At 39.8% G+C, this 18272-nt stretch overlaps 4 protein-coding genes across 5 annotated transcripts in view; 2 read left to right on the top strand and 2 right to left on the bottom strand.

Moving 5' to 3' along the window:
- Positions 1-4042: 4042 nt before the first annotated feature.
- Positions 4043-5171, bottom strand: LOC124410494 (glutathione S-transferase-like). Its single transcript, XM_046888917.1, has 4 exons — positions 4782-5171; positions 4532-4699; positions 4316-4455; positions 4043-4225 (listed from the first exon to the last, which is right to left on the bottom strand). The coding sequence occupies exons 1-4, from the start codon at positions 4915-4917 to the stop codon at positions 4058-4060; spliced, it is 612 nt and encodes a 203-aa protein (XP_046744873.1). The 5' UTR covers positions 4918-5171; the 3' UTR covers positions 4043-4057.
- Positions 5172-5901: 730 nt separating this feature from the next.
- Positions 5902-7017, bottom strand: LOC124410504 (glutathione S-transferase-like). Its single transcript, XM_046888945.1, has 4 exons — positions 6857-7017; positions 6600-6767; positions 6372-6511; positions 5902-6190 (listed from the first exon to the last, which is right to left on the bottom strand). Exons 1-4 carry the CDS (start codon positions 6987-6989, stop codon positions 6023-6025), a joined length of 609 nt encoding a protein of 202 aa, XP_046744901.1. The 5' UTR covers positions 6990-7017; the 3' UTR covers positions 5902-6022.
- Positions 7018-12862: 5845 nt separating this feature from the next.
- Positions 12863-13935, top strand: LOC124410486 (glutathione S-transferase-like). The gene is made up of 4 exons (XM_046888904.1): positions 12863-13095; positions 13212-13379; positions 13480-13622; positions 13695-13935. The coding sequence occupies exons 1-4, from the start codon at positions 12963-12965 to the stop codon at positions 13893-13895; spliced, it is 645 nt and encodes a 214-aa protein (XP_046744860.1). The 5' UTR covers positions 12863-12962; the 3' UTR covers positions 13896-13935.
- A 1042-nt stretch (positions 13936-14977) lies between these two features.
- Positions 14978-18272, top strand: part of LOC124409968 (serine/threonine-protein phosphatase 2B catalytic subunit 2-like) — a 105362-nt gene continuing 102067 nt past the window's right edge. For both annotated transcript variants that reach the window (XM_046888089.1, XM_046888081.1), the window contains exon 1: positions 14978-15331. In XM_046888089.1, coding sequence (XP_046744045.1) covers positions 15280-15331 — 52 coding nt within the window. In that variant the 5' untranslated portion in view covers positions 14978-15279. The remainder of the gene's footprint in view (positions 15332-18272) is intronic.

Genomic DNA, 18272 nt, shown 5'->3' with positions numbered 1-18272 from the left:
ACAATTTCATTACCCCCCACCATATTAAGTTTCACGCGTATTATCATCACGGGGTAAAGATTTCCCCCCACCTCGAGGCCTCGCTCAAGTGAGTATAATGCCGTTGAACGACGAACAGTCTGCACCATCGGTTTCCGGGCTCCTGACCAATCGAAATTTGAGGGAACAGTAAACAGAGTGATTGCTTGAATATTGTATTTCTTGTAAGTGAAATCTTATGAACCAGATATCTTTTCCATCGATATCAAGCGAGTTATTCTTCTGATGAGTGATGACTGTTATTCACTCACTCCACATGCTACGTTTCTTCTCCAGTATTTTTGTTGTTAAATTTTCACAGCGATTTTCGTTGACAGTTTGTGCCTCTTGATCTAGATTCAATGGCAGGGCTGCACACTTATTTCTGCAGCAAAAACAATTTCACCTGCTAGAAATAGTCAGCATTTCATGAATATATACGATAAGAACGTGCTATCGTTAATGTGACATAACTGTCCGTAACAGCTGAATGGTCGGTAATAATCCTCAGTGTTACCAACCGACGATGTACGCGAACCGAGCATTAAAAGCGGGAAGAATATTTGAAACAAACTGAATTCTTTTTGTTCCAGTGTTCTTTAGCAGTTGAGATGCCCACATATAAACTGACATACTTTAATGGCGTGGGCTTGGGGGAATCGATTAGATTTCTTCTAAGTTACGGTGGCGTCGAGTTCGAGGATATTCGTATGGAATATGCGGATTGGCCCGAAACTAAGCCCAGTGAGATATATTTGTATTTTAGAATTTCGAAAGACTCAGTATTAACGTCAGTCTAAATCTTGTTGTTATTCCATCTGGCCTAGAATTGTAGATATCGCCGAGTCGTACGGCGTGTCAATTAGATACAGATAAGGCGAATAATAACTTTTCGAAACCGTACTAATCATGATTGATTTGATATTTCAGAAACGCCTTTCGGTCAGGTACCAACTCTTGAGATAGACGGAAAGGTGTACTACCAAACTTTACCGATTTGTCGTTACCTCGCAAAGCAGTTCAACCTTCTCGGCAAAACCGACCTGGACGCTCTGGAAATTGATGCTATCGCAAATACTCTACACGATCTCAGAAAAAGTAATTGAATATGTTAATCCACTAGAATTTGCACGACAAATAAGATATTTCTCAGTTCAGTTTTCCATATCGATGATCTAGTTTTTATTGTTACGTCCGGTATTATTTTTCAGTGGGATCGTTGTACTTCTTCGAGCACGATCCAGCCGAAAAGGCAAAGAAAAAGGAGTTCCTGGTCAACACGACGCTTCCCTTTTACCTGCAGAGGTTGGACGATATAGTAAAGAAAAATGGCGGCTATTTTCACGGCGGGGAGGTAAGCTTCGAAGAATATTCCCTCGCCGAAATTAAGTTTCGGCTGCACGATACATTCTTTCGGTATTTTAATGCCATCTTTGTTTTTCTCTCACAGCTTAGCTATGCGGATCTATTCCTAGCCGCGATTCAGCATAACATAAACGCTTTCATGAAGACTGACGTCTTCGAGGATTATCCAAACTTGAAACAATTGATTGATAAAGTTCGGGCCTTACCTAAAATCGCTGCGTGGTTGGTGAAAAGCCCGAAGACTGCTTATTGATATGAAGAGAGAACCCGGACTTTGTTATTAAGTATAAGGAATTCCAGTACGATTATACTTTGAGATAGTGTGTTGAAAAGTATAATAAGAACGTAATGACAAAACCGTATTCTTATTATCTGATAAAAAATATCTCCCGTTTAATCCGAACAACAGATTGTATTCTGAGTTACATAATATACATCAAGACCTTTCTTTCGCTCCAGCAAACCATTTTTTTTTGTGTGTTACCGACCGAAAATCCGTCGTGACGCAACCTAACAAGCCGCTTCCTTCACGGCTTTTATATTCAATGAATTTTATTCACCCATTATACCACTCTTAATGAGTCGTAGATCACCGCCTACTTTACATCACTGAAATACATATCTCGAATCAGAGAAGCGTTTGAGTTACTTTTCGAATTCCACTACGCTTGTCGTTTCCCACGATATAGTTGAAAACGTAATTCAATCCAGCGAAAACAATATCCACAAGCGACAACTGTAATGGGAAACGTTACAGATGCGATTATTGTCCGCAGTGGCTTCGAATTACACGATAGTCGATTGCAGGTTATGTCGTAATAACACGTGTTTTGAAAATATCTGCAGCAAAGAACGTCGAAGTCAGTTAAGATTACAAAAATTGTTATAACAGATGAGAGTTTCTAATTGACAAAAAATAACTTCCCATTCCCACGTCTTAAATGTAATAGTACATCAGTGCGCTGCGTGTCGACCATTTGATACAATTAACCTTGAATTTATCTTCCCATTAGCAAAATATCCGCCGTTTAGTTTTACCGAGACTTCGAGCTTGTCCAAATAAAAAGCTGTCTTTTTGCGAATCTCTGCCTCTTTGGCGACTTTATTTTCCGGAGCTTCAGCTCGGATCCAGTTAAACAGTACTATAGAATAAGAATGTTGAACAGATTTTCAAAAAATCATGAACATCATCAGTTAATAAGCGTTATTCGTTGGAATTCGTAAACAGTTACACTTACGATCCCTTAAATCGTAAATAGTTTCAATATGAGCATCGACCTCGAAGTATTGTTTTGTTAGCGAGAAAGCGAGCGATTGCTTTAATCTGGTACAACGTCTTCCCGTCTACTTTGAGAATCGGAACTTGTCCCAAAGGTGTCTGTGACAATGAGGAAGCAATGTTTGATGTCAGAGTTTCCGTCACTTAATTTTTTTTTCAACTAAAATGATATTATTTTTAATAAGCAACCCAAATCCTATTTGATACTCACGTGGTTTGAAAGCTGGCCAATCTTCCTGAGACACACGATTATCCTCGTAATCGATTCCACCGTAGCTAAGAAGGAACCTCAGAGGTTCCGCGAGTCCCGCGAATTCGAAATAAGTCAACTTATAACTCGACATGATGTGTCTCGCGTCACTTTACAGGTTTTTGCATGGTTAATCACAGCTTCACGAAAAACTCCGGCTCACTTAACACGCGCGTGTTATGCGCGACTAAAACCGACCTAGATTTTGAATATACTGGTCGATCTAACCGATGATAATGAATATCGTCCGTGTCTACCCAAATCACTTATAATAACGGAATACAGGACTGACCATGAAATGTTACGTGAATACGAACATGTAAATAAAACTAGTCATCTATTCATCACTTCGAGTCTACGATATTTGAAACACTCGCTGAAGACCACAGTATCACTGACTACAGCAGTAAAAAAGCGTCAAGTCGACAAGTCGTACCTAAAAGTGACTAGTCATGATGATTAGGCTGGCTCTGTGGTGGAAAGGCAGGGCAGGTATCAAGATGAAGTTTACGTAAAACATTATTATCGCCTAACAAATGATGATTACCATTGAACTGTCATCACCGGTATTTTTGCCATATCCAATAATGAGAATGTGTACTTCAGTGCAGTCTGAAATGCATATGAAGTAAATTTTTTCGGGAGGGTATCGTTTCTACAATTTCGCTTCTACAGGTTTCGATACTTAGAAGTTCGTTTCTACAAATTGCGGTCTTACAAGTTCGTCCGAAAGGGTCTTTCCTACAAGTGGCACTACAATCGAGAAGTTCGTCTCTACAAGTTCGTTTCTACAAATGGCGTTCCTACAAGTTCGTTTCTCATACATGTAATTGTCAATTTCGTACATTTTGATTGAATTTAATTTAATTTAATTTAAATTATTTGACCGCCACTCGTAGAAGCGAACTTTTCGGAGTGAATCGAGAGAAACGAACTTGTAGAAACAGTCCGCTCCCATTTTTCACAGTTGAATGTAAGCTTTGTGTGACTTTTGTTGCTTTGTTAAAAAATCGTGAGCTGCAGGATTTCAGTATTTTTTATTACATTCATAAATTCGATTGATAAAAAAAGGTAATAATTAATACTTGATGGTGAGCTGATTGATTCAGATCTCATTTCACTTACGACCCAACGTCAAAAAGAATTTAGAATTTTGTTTTCGGGCGATTAGCCAAGTAAGATTTAATGTTCGGTAGATTGAATACCTCGTTGGCGATATTTTTCAATTTCGGATGATCCGCAGTTATATCCCTTTCCGCCATGGAGCACATGTAATCATGCAACGAAGCGAAAAAGATATCTGCCCACGTCAACTGTAGCAAAAAAGAAAACTAAATGTTGTTAAAAGAGAATCGCGACAGTACGTCCTGAAAAAAATGTCATTTGGGAAAACAGAAACCTGCCTTATTGCTGACGAAATAACCGTTGTTGACGTTCAATATCGCTTCGAACTTGTCAAGGTAAAATGCCAGTCGTTCAAACGCTCTCTCTTTCAGAATCGGCGTCCACTCGGGTCGAGTGTTCCAAAAATAGTTGGCCATCTCTAGAGAAAAATGTCAAGTCGCGATTAGTTTTCCCGTTAATAATTCACTCTGTAAATACGTCCAAATCGCATTTACCATGTCGTAGATCGTTGATGTTGTTGACAGCACTGTCAATCTGCAATGCTTCGATATCGTCGCGGCCATAGACGTTAGATTTTTTGGCGATTAATCGACAGATCGCCAACGACTGATTATATTTTTTCCCGTCGATCTCTAGCACCGGTAGTTGTTCCATTGGCATAACTATAAAAACGGTTTAGACCACGTCGAATAAACTACATTTAAACCCCGTGGATCGTAGAAGAATCGGTTGCATTGTACTCACGTGGCTTGTATTGTGGCCACTCTTCGTCGCTGACCCGTTTATCTTCGAAATCGATGCCGGCGTAGCTCAGCATGAACCTGACAGGTTCACCGAGGCCGGTAAAATTGAAGTAAGTCAACTTGTAAGAAGACATCATTCACAAATGCACAGGCGTGAAATGCCGACGGAATTTGGTACGATTTTATTTTCAAAATTCTAGGCTCTCTGGCAACTCGTCGAGCACTGAACTGCCCGTGAGACTTTCACTGGATACGATAGCTAGCGAAGCTTACAATCAGTTTGACCTCGAATAACTTCTCTCTGGTCCAGAGTCTATTGGTTGCCTCGGCGATACAAGCAAAGTATAAATAAACGACGAATAGTAGGATAGGATTGAACTCAGCACGAGAATTCAGAAATGAACCGACCGTCTGGGGAAATTATGGGTGAAGAGAAAAGTATGATTGAAACGAGTGAATGTTGGAAATTTGACTTAGGACGCTGCTCGTTGAAATCGTGCGATTGGATAACATGTGAAAAAACTTTCAAGTATTCCACTGTTTACACAGTCTTGACTGTTTCTGGCACCATTATTTATGTACACGTTGCTGTAGGCGATGCTTGCTTTGATATTCACCCACCCGATGCAAAACCACATGTTGCGTTACGTGGCGCATGGCAACAGCCTTACCGTCCGGATTTCGCGGGAAAAATTGTTTGAATTCGATGAAATGAGAAACGTTTGACTAATTTTTATTCCCAAGACGTATTCAATTAACTTATTGGAAGCAATGAATAATCCATGTTCTGTGCAAAATGTGTTACTTGTACAAAAGCCGATATAATCAAAAGGCATAAGAGTAAGTGTTTAATGTTTAACAAAATGCTAAAATACAAGCTTACGTATTTCAAGGTGACGAGGCCGCGAGAACTGCAATTGTAGCTGTACAAGTTTGCAATCTACGTTCATGGTTGAAGTTTCACGAGCATTACTGAATTATGCAATAACGAATAGATTTTCGAGTGTATAGGATTTATCGAGGAGTGAATATAAGGAAAATAAATAAATATAACACTGGTATTGAGTGATTGATATTTTCGCATACGGCAACAATTCTTAGCTCTATTTAGTTGTTCTTACTATGCAAATACATAATAACACTGATAATTTCAATGGGACGAGTTTGATAGGTTTCACCATCTTTTCACGCCTTGTCAACATGTCCTACGAACGCAGATCCTGATCCGCTTCCTAACAAATTTCAACAAAGCGTTTCCGGACGTTTAGCAATGTGTGACTTGATACCCGGTAGAGCATTGACTTTCTCAACGAGTTTTTTCAGGTGAGGATAATCTGCGAGAAATTCTTTTCCCAGGATAAAGGTGAAAACGTAATCCAACCCAGCGAAAACAATATCCGCAGCCGTCAACTGCAACGAGAAAAGTCACACGTCCGATTATTTCCTGCAGTGCCTTTGAATTGAATAATAAATTGTTGTATTGAGTCATAATGAAAGAATGTCTGCAGTCACAGGATTTACGAGATAAAGAGTTTCTTCTTAAACAAGACACGTCCTCTCACTATTACAAACTAAATTAACCTTAACTTACCTTACCACCGACGAAGTACCCGCCGTTCTCTTTTACCGTGTTTTCAAACTTGCCCAAATAAAAAGCCGCCTTCTTCCGCGTCTCTGCCTCTTTGGCAGTTTTATTTTCCGGAGTTTCAGCCCATTGCCACGTGAATAATACTAAAGGATAAGAATGTTCAGCAGGTATCCAAAAAATCGTCAATGCAAGCAGCGTTGTTCGCTGAAATTTGTCTACGACTGTACTTACGACTCCTCAAGTCGCCAATGGTTTCAATATGGGCGTCGACCTCATAGTGTTCCAATTCATCGCTGCCGAATAAGTTTAATTTGTTAGCGAGAAAGCGAACGATCGCGTTACTCTGATACAACGTCTTCCCGTTTACTTCGAGAATCGGAACTTGTTCGAAGGGCGTTTCTGGGGGGAAAATTCTCAGTGTGAGTCTTCCATTTGCACCAAACTAAGGAACAAAAAATCGGTCGCGTAAAATTCTTGCTGATACTCACTCGGCTTGATCGCTGGCCAATTTTCATGGGCCACACGGTTATCCTCGTAGTCAATTCCACCATAGCTAAGAAGGAATCTGATCGGTTCCGCGAGCCCCGCTATTGCGAAATAAGTCAACTTGTAACTTGACATGATGTTACACAGTTTTCGCAGATTAAATCAGAGACTAATCAATACAGCTTCCGTCTCACTTGACACTGGCGCGTTATATGTGGCTAAACTCGAGGTTAATTTCTATTATATAAGGTCGGTTTATCTCAACTTCAGGCGGATCCCTAACATCAAGTGCTACGTAGATATGAATAGATAACGACACACGGTCACGTAGTTACCACCACTGTCTGAGAACCAATGAATTAGGACTCTGCGCTAGAACGAGAGACTAAAGAATATATATATATATATATATATATATATATATATATATACATATATATACACGCAATACCTAAAATTGACTAGTCACGATGATCAAGCTAGTTCCGTGATGAAAAGGCAAGGCGGGTTTGGATATGAAATTATGAAAGACGTAATTGTAACCGGTATTTTTACCATATACATGGTGGTCCAATGAAATTGGTACGGCAGAATATCTCGGAATGAAGGTATTTTAGAGAAAATTAAAATTTTATGACTCGAAGGGGGTAAAACACCGTGTAAGTTTATCGTACTTTTCATTCGGTAGAGGTTTTATTGCAAACACTTTTCATTTAAATACATACGTTGTTCTCAAGATATTCAGCTGTGCTAACCTGAATGAAACACCCTGTATAATAACGACACTGTATACTTGGGTGCAGTCTGAAATGTTTAACTATAAATAATTGACGTATAATTACCAAAACGATAATATCACGACTACTAACAATAAGCTGATTGAATCTGTAGTTTTATTTATGCAGAGTCAATCTTTTCACAGTGCAATGAAAACATCGTGACTTTTTGTGACTTTGCTCCTTTTGTTAAAAAATTGTGAATTGAATTTTACATCTTTTCATTACAATCGATTAGTAGAGAACGGTAATAGTTTAACTTGATGTGAAATGAGCTGATTGATTCACATCTCATTTCACTTTCGATTTGAAGTCAAAAAGAAATTGGCATTTTGTTTGCGGTCGGTTGGCCAAGTAAGTCAGTCCAGTGGGATCAGATTTGAAATTTGTTATCGGCGAATACGGATTAGGCGATTTTGTTGTGTATAAGTAGTTGACACTCTAATGAAAGTACCCTTGAAAATTGATCATTTTTTAAATCTGCGTTTCACCGCTGATGTTTTCAACTCTACGAAAATAATAAACAACTTTTTTCGAGTTGTGATTAAGGTAGCACGGTTTTGCAACAAAGAAAATTTTCTAGAAAATAGTGAGACAAACAACTTTCGTATACAACTATTTCGACACGAAACTGATAGTGAGAAAGTTATTGATCAAAAACTCGTTTTTCGATAATTCCAAAAAATTCAGCAAACGATAAATTTCCAAACGCATGTCCGTTGGGATCACAACTACCAACAAATTTCTAAGTCCATAGTAGCCGAGAATAGAACTTTATCGGTTTTATGTTTAATTCGACTAGACAGGACATTTATACAGCCACGATTGTTATTCGGTACTGTTATTGGTGTACATATTGCTATGTGCGCCACTTGACATCCTTTTACCACCACGCAAGACCACGTGGTGTGTCACGTGGTCTCAGCCGTGCTCCACTTTTCATCTTGGTGAAGTTGGTATACCAGTTGAACGACCCACAGTCTTTACCGTCCGGGTTTCGCGCGAAAGGCTTATCTCAATTTCACGGAGTAAGAGAAATTGTTTGATAATTTTTATCAGTGATTACAGAGGCATTTTGAATACATTTTTTTTAGGTTCTTATCTTCTTAGTTAGTGCAAAGGATTCAATACGAATTTTAATTGTTGAGTGTAACTGCACTTGACTTATTGGAAGCAACGAACAATTGATACTCCATATGAGATCTTTTATTTGTACGATAGCCAATATGATCAAAGGAGAGAATATTGTCTGTCTAACATTTGATATTATTTTAAATTTCTTCAACAGACGAAATGCCGAGATATAAGCTGACTTACTTCAATGTGACAAGTCTGGGAGAACCGATCAGATTTCTCCTGAGTTACGGTGGTGCGGATTTCGAAGATGTGCGCATTGACAGGCAAAACGAGTGGCCAGCAATCAAGCACAGTAAGCAATGTTTCTCGTCGACATGACATTTCGAGGAGGTTTGGAAGTCACGGCCAAACACTAGGCATTTATTTCAATTTTCCGAATTTATTTACTTATTGTTAGTGTTGATACGTTATATCCTTGAATTTCAAGTCTCTTCGGTAATAGTGACAGTAAAAAGTTGAAAAAAGTGTCAGTATTATTGAACAAAGCTTTGTGAATAAGCAGATAAAAATAAAATACCCTTGTTAATCGGATTTTCGAGATATACGCCAAAACCAAAAGGAAAACTGGTGACAACAACTAGCGTGGCAACCGCAGGCGTTTAGTTTGATTTGATGAAAATTTGAAAAGCGAGTTAGTACCATCGCAAAGAGTTACATGCGGTATTGCTAAATTTTGTATCGGAATTGTATGTGCTCAAAGAATAAAAATATGTCGCTGTTCAAGTTACAGTTTTAATCCTGTATTTTTGTATCGCCCCATAAAATCACAAACTTTTTATCCGGTAATCACTCGATTATCAGAGGGTATACTTATCAGTGCCACGATCAAGACCACTATTGTCATCAATGCTTTGTAATATGTCAGCTAAGAAAGTGGCTTCAAATATCTATAAATATTTATTTCTTTTTCTAGCCATGCCTTTTGGCCAGGTACCAATTCTTGAGATAGATGGAAAGGTTTATCACCAAACTCTACCAATATGTCGTTACCTTGCCCGGCAGTTTAACATTGGTGGCCAAACCGATTTAGACGCCCTGGAAATCGATGCGATCGCAAATTCGATTTACGACCTCAGAAAACGTAGGTAACACGCCAATCTAGACTTTGCGCGTCTAGTTTCGTTGGCACCCCTGTTAATTCTTCCTTTTTTATACAATTTTACAGTCACAGCACTTTACTTCTGGGAAACGAATCCAGATGAGAAAGCTAAGAAAAATGATACTCTGGTGAACACGGCTCTTCCCTTATATTTGAAAAAGTTTGACGAAATAATCAAGGATAACACTGGCTATTTTCACGGAGGAGAGGTAATGTCCTATGAATGCGTATTGTCACGCAACTTGTTCACTGATACAGTTTTCATCCTCTAGTAAGCATTTTCTCCGTATTTCTTACAGCTCAGCTACGCGGATTTGTTCTTCGCCGCAGCTTACCACAGCATAAACAGTTTCATGGGCTTTGACGTCGTAAAGGATTACCCAAACTTGAGACAACTGGTGGACAAAGTTCTTGCGTTGCCTAAAATCGCTGCCTGGGTGGCAAAGAGACCAAAAACTCCCTATTAGTTGACCTCAAAAGTATTGCATCACTCAACAAGGAACCCTTGGCAAATCTGGATCAACTAACTGGATCATTCATGCACGTGCAAAAGGAATTCAACATTCGTATGAATAATTTCACGTTCTGAAATTTCGAATTAAACAAATGCAGTGGTACAGCATCTTAGAGCTGAATGAAATTTTGAATTATGAATGAAAATCTTGAAGGTAACTATTGATGGTAATTATCGATGACAATGAACAAAACTAACCGTGAAAAATTGCATCATATTTAGTGACATACTTAAGGTGACAATACTTGTATCAAACAGGTGTCGCAATTACGTGTAATTTTGATTAACGATTGATTGCCGAAAATACAATTTCATTATCCCCCACCATATTAAGTTTCACGCGTATCATCATCACGTGGTAAAGATTTCCCCCCACCTCGAGGCCTCGCTCAAGTGAGTATAATGCCGTTGAACGACGAACAGTCTGCACCATCGGTTTCCGGGCTCCTGACCAATCGAAATTTGAGGGAACAATAAACAGAGTGATTGCTTGAATATTGTATTTCTTGTAAGTGAAATCTTATGAACCAGATATCTTTTCCATCGATATCAAGCGAGTTATTCTTCTGATGAGTGATGACTGTTATTCACTCACTCCACATGCTACGTTTCTTCTCCAGTATTTTTGTTGTTAAATTTTCACCGCTTCCAGCACAGCGATTTTCGTTGACAGTTTGTGCCTCTTGATATAGATTCAAAGGCAGGGCTGCACACTTATTTCTGCAACAAAAACAATTTCGCCTGTTGGAAATAGTCAGTTTTCCATGAATATACACGATAAGCACGTGCTATCGTTAATGTGACATAACTGTCCTTAACAGCTGAGTGGTCGGTAACCTTCCGCGTTACCAACCGACGATGTACGCAAACTGAGCATTAAAGGTGGCGACAATATTTGAGAACAGTTGACATTTTTTCAGTGTTCTGTTGCACTCAAAATGCCTGCATATAAAGTGACATACTTTAATATCGTGGGATTGGGAGGCCCGATTAGATTTCTTCTGAGTTACGGTGGCATCGAGTTCGAGGATATTCGTATCGAATACTCGGAACGGCACAAATCTATTCCTAGCCGCGGTTCAGCAAAACATAAACGCTTTCATGCAGAATGACGTCTTCAAGGATTATCGAAACTTGAAACAATTGATTGATAAAGTTCTCGCCTTACCTAGAATCGCTGCCTGGTTGGCGATACGCCCAAAAACTGATTTTTGATGTGAAGAGAGAACCCGAAATTCGTTACTTAAATTTGATGAATTCCAACATGATTATAATTTGAGATAGTGTATTTAAATCTATGATGAGATTATGTTGACAAAGCTGTACCCTGTTTACCTAATAAAAAATATTTCACATTTAATGCAAACAACAGATTGTCTTCTGTGTTAAATATATCAATACTTTTCTTCCGCTTCAGCAGATCTTTTTTCGTGGGTTACCGACCGAGAATCCATCGTTATGCAATCTAACAAGCCGCTTCCTGTATGGGCTTTTATATCAATTGAATTTTATTCACTCACTCTTATTAACTCGTGGATCGCCGCCTACGTGGCATCACTAAAATACATCGCTTCAATCAGAGTACCGAACGCTTAACCAGCGAAAAACACCAGTGGTGAGTTATTTTTCGAATTTCAAATCATTGGGATCACCATTCGAGAAATACATTTTTTCCCCAAATTCCAGTTCATTAATTTCTCAATGAATTGCCATCCGAATTACGTCCGTCAATTCGATAATTTTTAACGGATTGCATTATTTCTTGTCCCCGAGTATTCATTCTGTGAAAAGCATCACTCGATTTGATACAAACAAAAATCTCATCGGAAAATGTTTATTTCTATCGTCTCTCTATCCTATTCTCTCTTATTTAATTCCAATCGGTTTTCACAGTATCCCATTAGATTTTTCAAAGAGAGTCCCCAACTCCACACCAATTAGCCCAATTGTCCCCAATTAAATTGCAATCAGTTTCTATTATTTTCAAAGATTGCTTTTCTTTTCAGTTAGAGACCATCGTTTGTCTCGATTTAATTAAAATTGCTTGAAGAATATCCACTGATGTGATAATAAATTCGCGAAGAATTCTCAAGTCTCCAAAGTAAACTCTGTTGAACGGAGTGTGACCTCAACGACCAGTGACACAAAGCGTCATTGAACCAAACGCACCGTCAGGCTTTTTATGCGACGATGGTCAACGTCATGCCCATTCTTCAAAATTGACCACTTACTGCTTGGGTTGGCTGCCAAATAGCGAGCGCAGTCACACGAGGAACATCGTGTTGCGACTGATCGCGTTGTTAGCGGCATAGTAACCTCCCAATTATCCTAAAACCTCTCCTGCAGGAATCTAAAGGTACCTCATTGGCTGCCAGCCGCGTGCGTAGTCTTGGCCAAAGAGTATAGGTCTTGGCGACTAGTCCGTCGAGACTTCTTGTTAGCTTTGAAGACAGGACCAAGTTCAGTTTACTCACAGTCTTCCGAGTCGACGTTCGGGTGCATGCAGAGTCTCGTGGGTTAGAGTGATCCGGAAATTTCGTTACCTACTGTATTTTAATTTTAGATCCGACGAAAATACAAAAATGCCCCAGTACAAACTGATCTATTTCAAGACCACAGGAGTATCTGAATTTGTGCGATATCTATTCAGCTATGCAGATCAGGATTTTGAAGACGTGAGACACGATATTACAACTTGGTCGAAGTTCAAGCCCGGTAAGATTGTTTTATGAAAATTGATGGGATCCTTGCCGGATTTCCATCGAGTTCTTCGTGTTTCGTTCTTTCCCGGTTTATTCATTAATTTATTTTCCTCTTTTCGTACGAATAAGAGACACCTTACGGAGTGTTGCCGATATTGGAAATCGACGGGAAGACTTACCACCAGAGCTTGGCGATCGGCAGATACTTGGCCAAAGAGTTCAACTTGACCGGTAGTAACACACTGGAAGATTTGGAGATCGACTCTATGGTAGACACGATCAACGATTACAGAATTCGTAAGTTTACGATCAGTGTCAATTTCACGCATGAAATCTTGGTAACGAGAACTCGGAAAAATTCAATTTTATATTTAACTCGAAAAATTCTGCTTTGCAGTATTCAGTCAGTACTTGTGGGAGACAAACGAGGACACGAGAGCCAAACAGAAGGAACAGCTTGTGCAGGAAAAAATTCCATTCTATCTGACCAGGTTTGAAAATCGGGTGAAAGCAAATGGCGGCTACTTCTTTGGTGCAAAGGTATGACAAAATTGGGCTCGTAATTTTGCCTGTACATGTGCTCTGACCTGAACGATACCGAATTTCACTCAGCTTACTTGGGCCGACCTGTTCTTCGTTTCGCTGAAGCCATACGTCGACTTCACTATTGGATTCGACACCCTGAAGAACCACGTTGCCCTGGCAGAGCATGCGAAGAAGATCAACGCGATTCCCAACATAAAGAAATGGCTCGATACTCGACCTACCGAATGCTGCATACAAGAATTTTTGGACGCTAAGCATAAAGATTGATCAAACGATCCTACGCAGTGTAATTAACGATCTTACGCTACCCAGTTTGGGCTATCTTAAAATGACTTCATAAGTCTGGAATCCTGTGTAACCTTTACTCTCCGCATTAAACTAGGTGCTCCAATATTCTGAGACTAACAATAAGAGAAGATAGTGTTAAAAGACCGATTACCATTCCCCGATAGAGTGTTTAGCTTTCGTTGCACAAGTTTCTAGGTAGTCTGTAGACCACGAATGGAAGAGAAGAGCGCGGCTTGGAGACCCGAAAGACGATAACTGTTATCGACTGCTGCGGGTGTGGGAGTGCAGCGGAGGTCTTTAGCAACAATTGAAAATGAAAATGAAAATGAAAGGCGGTGAATTACGGTAGCGGCATCCAGAGGTCGTCGCGTAAGGTTGCTCGTGGGTGATTGTGACGCGAGATGCCGCTAAAGTCCGGAATGCCGATTGGCTAGGGTGTAGAAACGCAGCTGCGTATTTGGTGCCGGCGCGGCGAGAAGAGTCGAGTCGACTATAGAATATAGGCGAACCTCTCGTCCTCGAATAATCGGTGCGCCTCCGAGCTGCGCCCTAAAGTTGCGCCGTAGTTTGGCCGCGGAACGACAGTGCGTGCCGTGACCGAGACAGACATCTTGTAGTAGAATTTTAGCACCGCGCTTGCTGGTTACCGCGCCGTGTCGTGTGCCGTGTCGTGTCCGTGTCGGCCGTGGCGATTGTATTATAATAAATAAGAAAATAAAAACAAGACGGGAACGACGGTGAAACAAGACGGAGGATTAAATAATTAAGAAACTAACGATAAAAAAGGAAAGTAAACGATATTCCCAAAAAAAAAAAAAAAAAACAATAAGTATAAAACAAACACCGAAAACAAACGAAAATATTAACCAGCAACAACCGAAAAAGGATAATCTACATTCTCCCTTTGACGGAGTAACGTATACATATACATACGTATATATATATATATGTACATATAAACATATACATACATATATATATATATATATATACATATAAATATATATATATATATATATATATATATATATATTAAAAAAAATATAAATATTCATAAAACACATTTGTTACAAGTGCGTGGGTGCGCGTCGATTGTCGCGAAGAAGATAATTCATGCCCTCTGATGTGTGACGTGTAATTATTATTGTATTCCGTACCCACTTCCCCCTCCCCTCCCTCCCCTCCACCCCCTCTCCAAAAGGAAAACAGAAAAAGGAAAAAGAGGGAGAAGAGGAAAAAAACCACGCCGAGGTGATTGTCACGGAATCGTCGTATAATCTAGGAAAAATCACACGAGTTGTAATCAGAGGTGTCAACCGACTGATCGTGAGTGTCGCGCGATCACCCGCGACCGCGAGCCAGGATGTCGTCAAATAATTCCCAGAAGCTGTCGACGACGGAACGCGTGATTAAAAGTAAGTTCCCGAGAGTTTGATAAGGCTCCATTTGCCAATTGGGTCAAATTTTCATACTCTCCTCTAGTCTCTGTTTCTTCGCAACTCGAGCCCTTTAACCACTGACCGATTCTCAACCCCTCCCCCAACGCCCCCCTCGAAAAAAAAAAAAAAAACAAAAAAAAACGGGGCACCGAAAAGTCAAGGAAAACACTGTCGACAGGGCACGCGAAAACACAGAGAGAGCCCGTCTCCTAGAGAGAGCGACGGATTGATTTTCTGGCCACTCGCCGGCGCCATTGCTATCGACCTACCCTCCGCCAGTTTGCTTCCAACTTTTTACTCGTTCGCTCGCTCTCCGTGCGGGTGGATGAGTAGATTGTTTATCTTTAAACGCTGCTTCCAATTCGCCGCAGATCCCTTCGCCCTCGGGGTTACAGGTCCCTCTGTCATCCTCACCCTTCATCTCCTGCCCTCCCTCCCTCCCTCCCTCCCTTCCGCTTGTTCAACCTTTTTTTCCCCGACGCCGGACGCAAGACGACGACGTCGCTCCCTTTCGTCTGTCAAATTTCATTCCTTAACCCTCGGTTCTACACGTTACCCTCAAAATCACAGCTCACTCATTCTTTTCCCCTGTGCCGTGGAAGTAGGATTTTTCAGTTGCCGCCGCCTCTTGTTGCCATTATGTAACACCCACCGCAAAAATTCAACGTTTTAATCATTGTTACGTTTATCAATGGTTCGCGAAGATAATGTCGAAGAAAATATATAAACGAGAAACCGACTCTGTTTTACCGATCAACGAAATGCTTTCTCTCCGATCTAAAAATCGCCAAGACTGCATCATCGCAACATACCTGTCAAACTGAAACGTCGTCGGTCGATTCCTCATCAGACGATATCTCAATTTCCTAATGGCTTCGTGGAAAGTAATTTCAATCGATTGATGAGGATACTGCAATCGATCAAAACATACGTGATTTCAACGAAAGAATGTTCTACCTTGGCTACAAGAGTGATTATACCGATTGCGAAGCGTCCGTGTCTTCGCCCTGAAGTTTGATATGCAAATGGTTTTTCCATATCTTCGCTGGATCTTCAATTTTCATTAGCAGTTATAGAAATAGGGTTTTACTTTTAGTAATTGTGAAACTCGTTAAACTCACCTTGATTTAAATAATTTGGAAAGTATTTTTTTCCCCTTTATTCTTCTCAAGTTTAATAACAATAAGTGATGTGAAATTAACCTGTTAGTGAATAATTGAATACTTTTTAAACACTTCTACACGCAAAATTAGTCATACTGATACGATCGCAATATTCCAACAACCATTTGCTGCCTCTCGCACGTTACATTATTAAAAACGGCGTGCGAAGTTATTTTTGGACTATCAACATTTAATCCAAGACTCGAGCAGTCATTTATCACTCAAAACTTGTTTTATGCCGACTGTAGCCAACCGGTTTTCAATCATAAGTTGTATTGTAATACTCGATTAGCTATAGTTAATGATGCTAAAGTTATTAACCTCAACGTAACGATACATCAGAGCAAAAATTATTATAGTGCAATTTTAGAACAACTTTTATAAGGAGTAGGTTTTTCAAAATAATAGTATGCTATATTGATCATATTGATCTTTGATTAATCATATGTTCTGTGAGAATTTTTACCTACATCCATATTTACTTGGTCTCGAAAAACACTTCAATTCAGTGCCTACATGCACGTGAAAAGGAATGATAAACCCGTTGCAGACGAGGAAATTCGTAATTTTTACTTTGCCTGAGAATTCCTGCTACGTTTAAAAACTCGAATTACAAGTGATACAAGTTGGTCTTTATTATCCTACTTTAGCAAACCCGAATATAATCCTACGTCCATAACCGTTTTCACTTCGATGAATTTGGGAAATACGATGAAAAATACCCGACTATAGATCAGTAATCGAGTAATCCTCAGTGTCAATAGCTTGTAACGGTATATATACAGGTATAACGGACTGGTATAGTTTCGAGACATATTATTCAACGCGGCTGGCCGCCGTGACGTTTAGCTCAATGCGTCCAAAGGCCAAATTGATGAAAGAATCTTGAAAACCGCACTTCAGTCGCGATCGTCGAACGCCACGCCTTACCGAAAGAGACAAAAAATGTTAACACGAACAAACTTTATACAAGGCTTCTATATTTATTATATTACACTCTATTGTAACTAATTATCTCACAATCGGCCAGCAATCGTTTTGTCACACCTTTTCATTACTCGTTCATTTCTCATCCTCTGACTTTCCCCGCATGATTGAGGAGCCACTGTCAGTGGCAACGGGCAAATGAAGTGATTAATAATTTCAATCACCTAATCGATCGATCGCTGGATAATTCGGTTTGCCGTCGAGTGTTAACCAACAGATGACAATAATTGAAATCACCGGAAATATGTGTCACAAAATTTTTTTTGATAATCATCACCGTTCCCGTAAATATTCAATGCGTGCATGTGTGTGTGTGTGTGTGTGTGTGTTTCTTTTTTTTAAGATTCACTGTAATTTTTTATGCCACGTCGAATAAATGCGCATTTTATTTACCTCAATGCTTACGCTTCTATAGATCAGCTGTTTTCAAGCTTGGTTCCAAACTCCCGTCCGCCGAATGATTGTAACCAATTACGAAATCACACCGTCTACACACGCACACACACACAAAAATATGCATATATGCCTACACCGTGTCATCCGGAACGATAGCTCGTACTATACACAGCAGGTGGTACACAGGATATTAACTGGAAACGTGAGTTTGAATCGAAAGGCTGTGAGGTTTATCGGATCTTCGAAAAGAAGGTTACCCTGCAGTAGACGTGCAGTATCTAATGTAGACACGTGATGTTCTACCTTTCGGTCGGAAATCTCACTCGTCAATTATCGAGGAAATTTCTATGGGGGTATTGTTGCCGGCGATG

This window comes from Diprion similis, chromosome 1, assembly GCF_021155765.1.
Source record: "Diprion similis isolate iyDipSimi1 chromosome 1, iyDipSimi1.1, whole genome shotgun sequence".
NCBI classification, from domain to species: domain Eukaryota; kingdom Metazoa; phylum Arthropoda; class Insecta; order Hymenoptera; family Diprionidae; genus Diprion; species Diprion similis.
The sequence above is the reverse complement of the archived record's forward strand: the minus strand, read 5'-3'. Positions and strand labels throughout refer to the sequence as shown.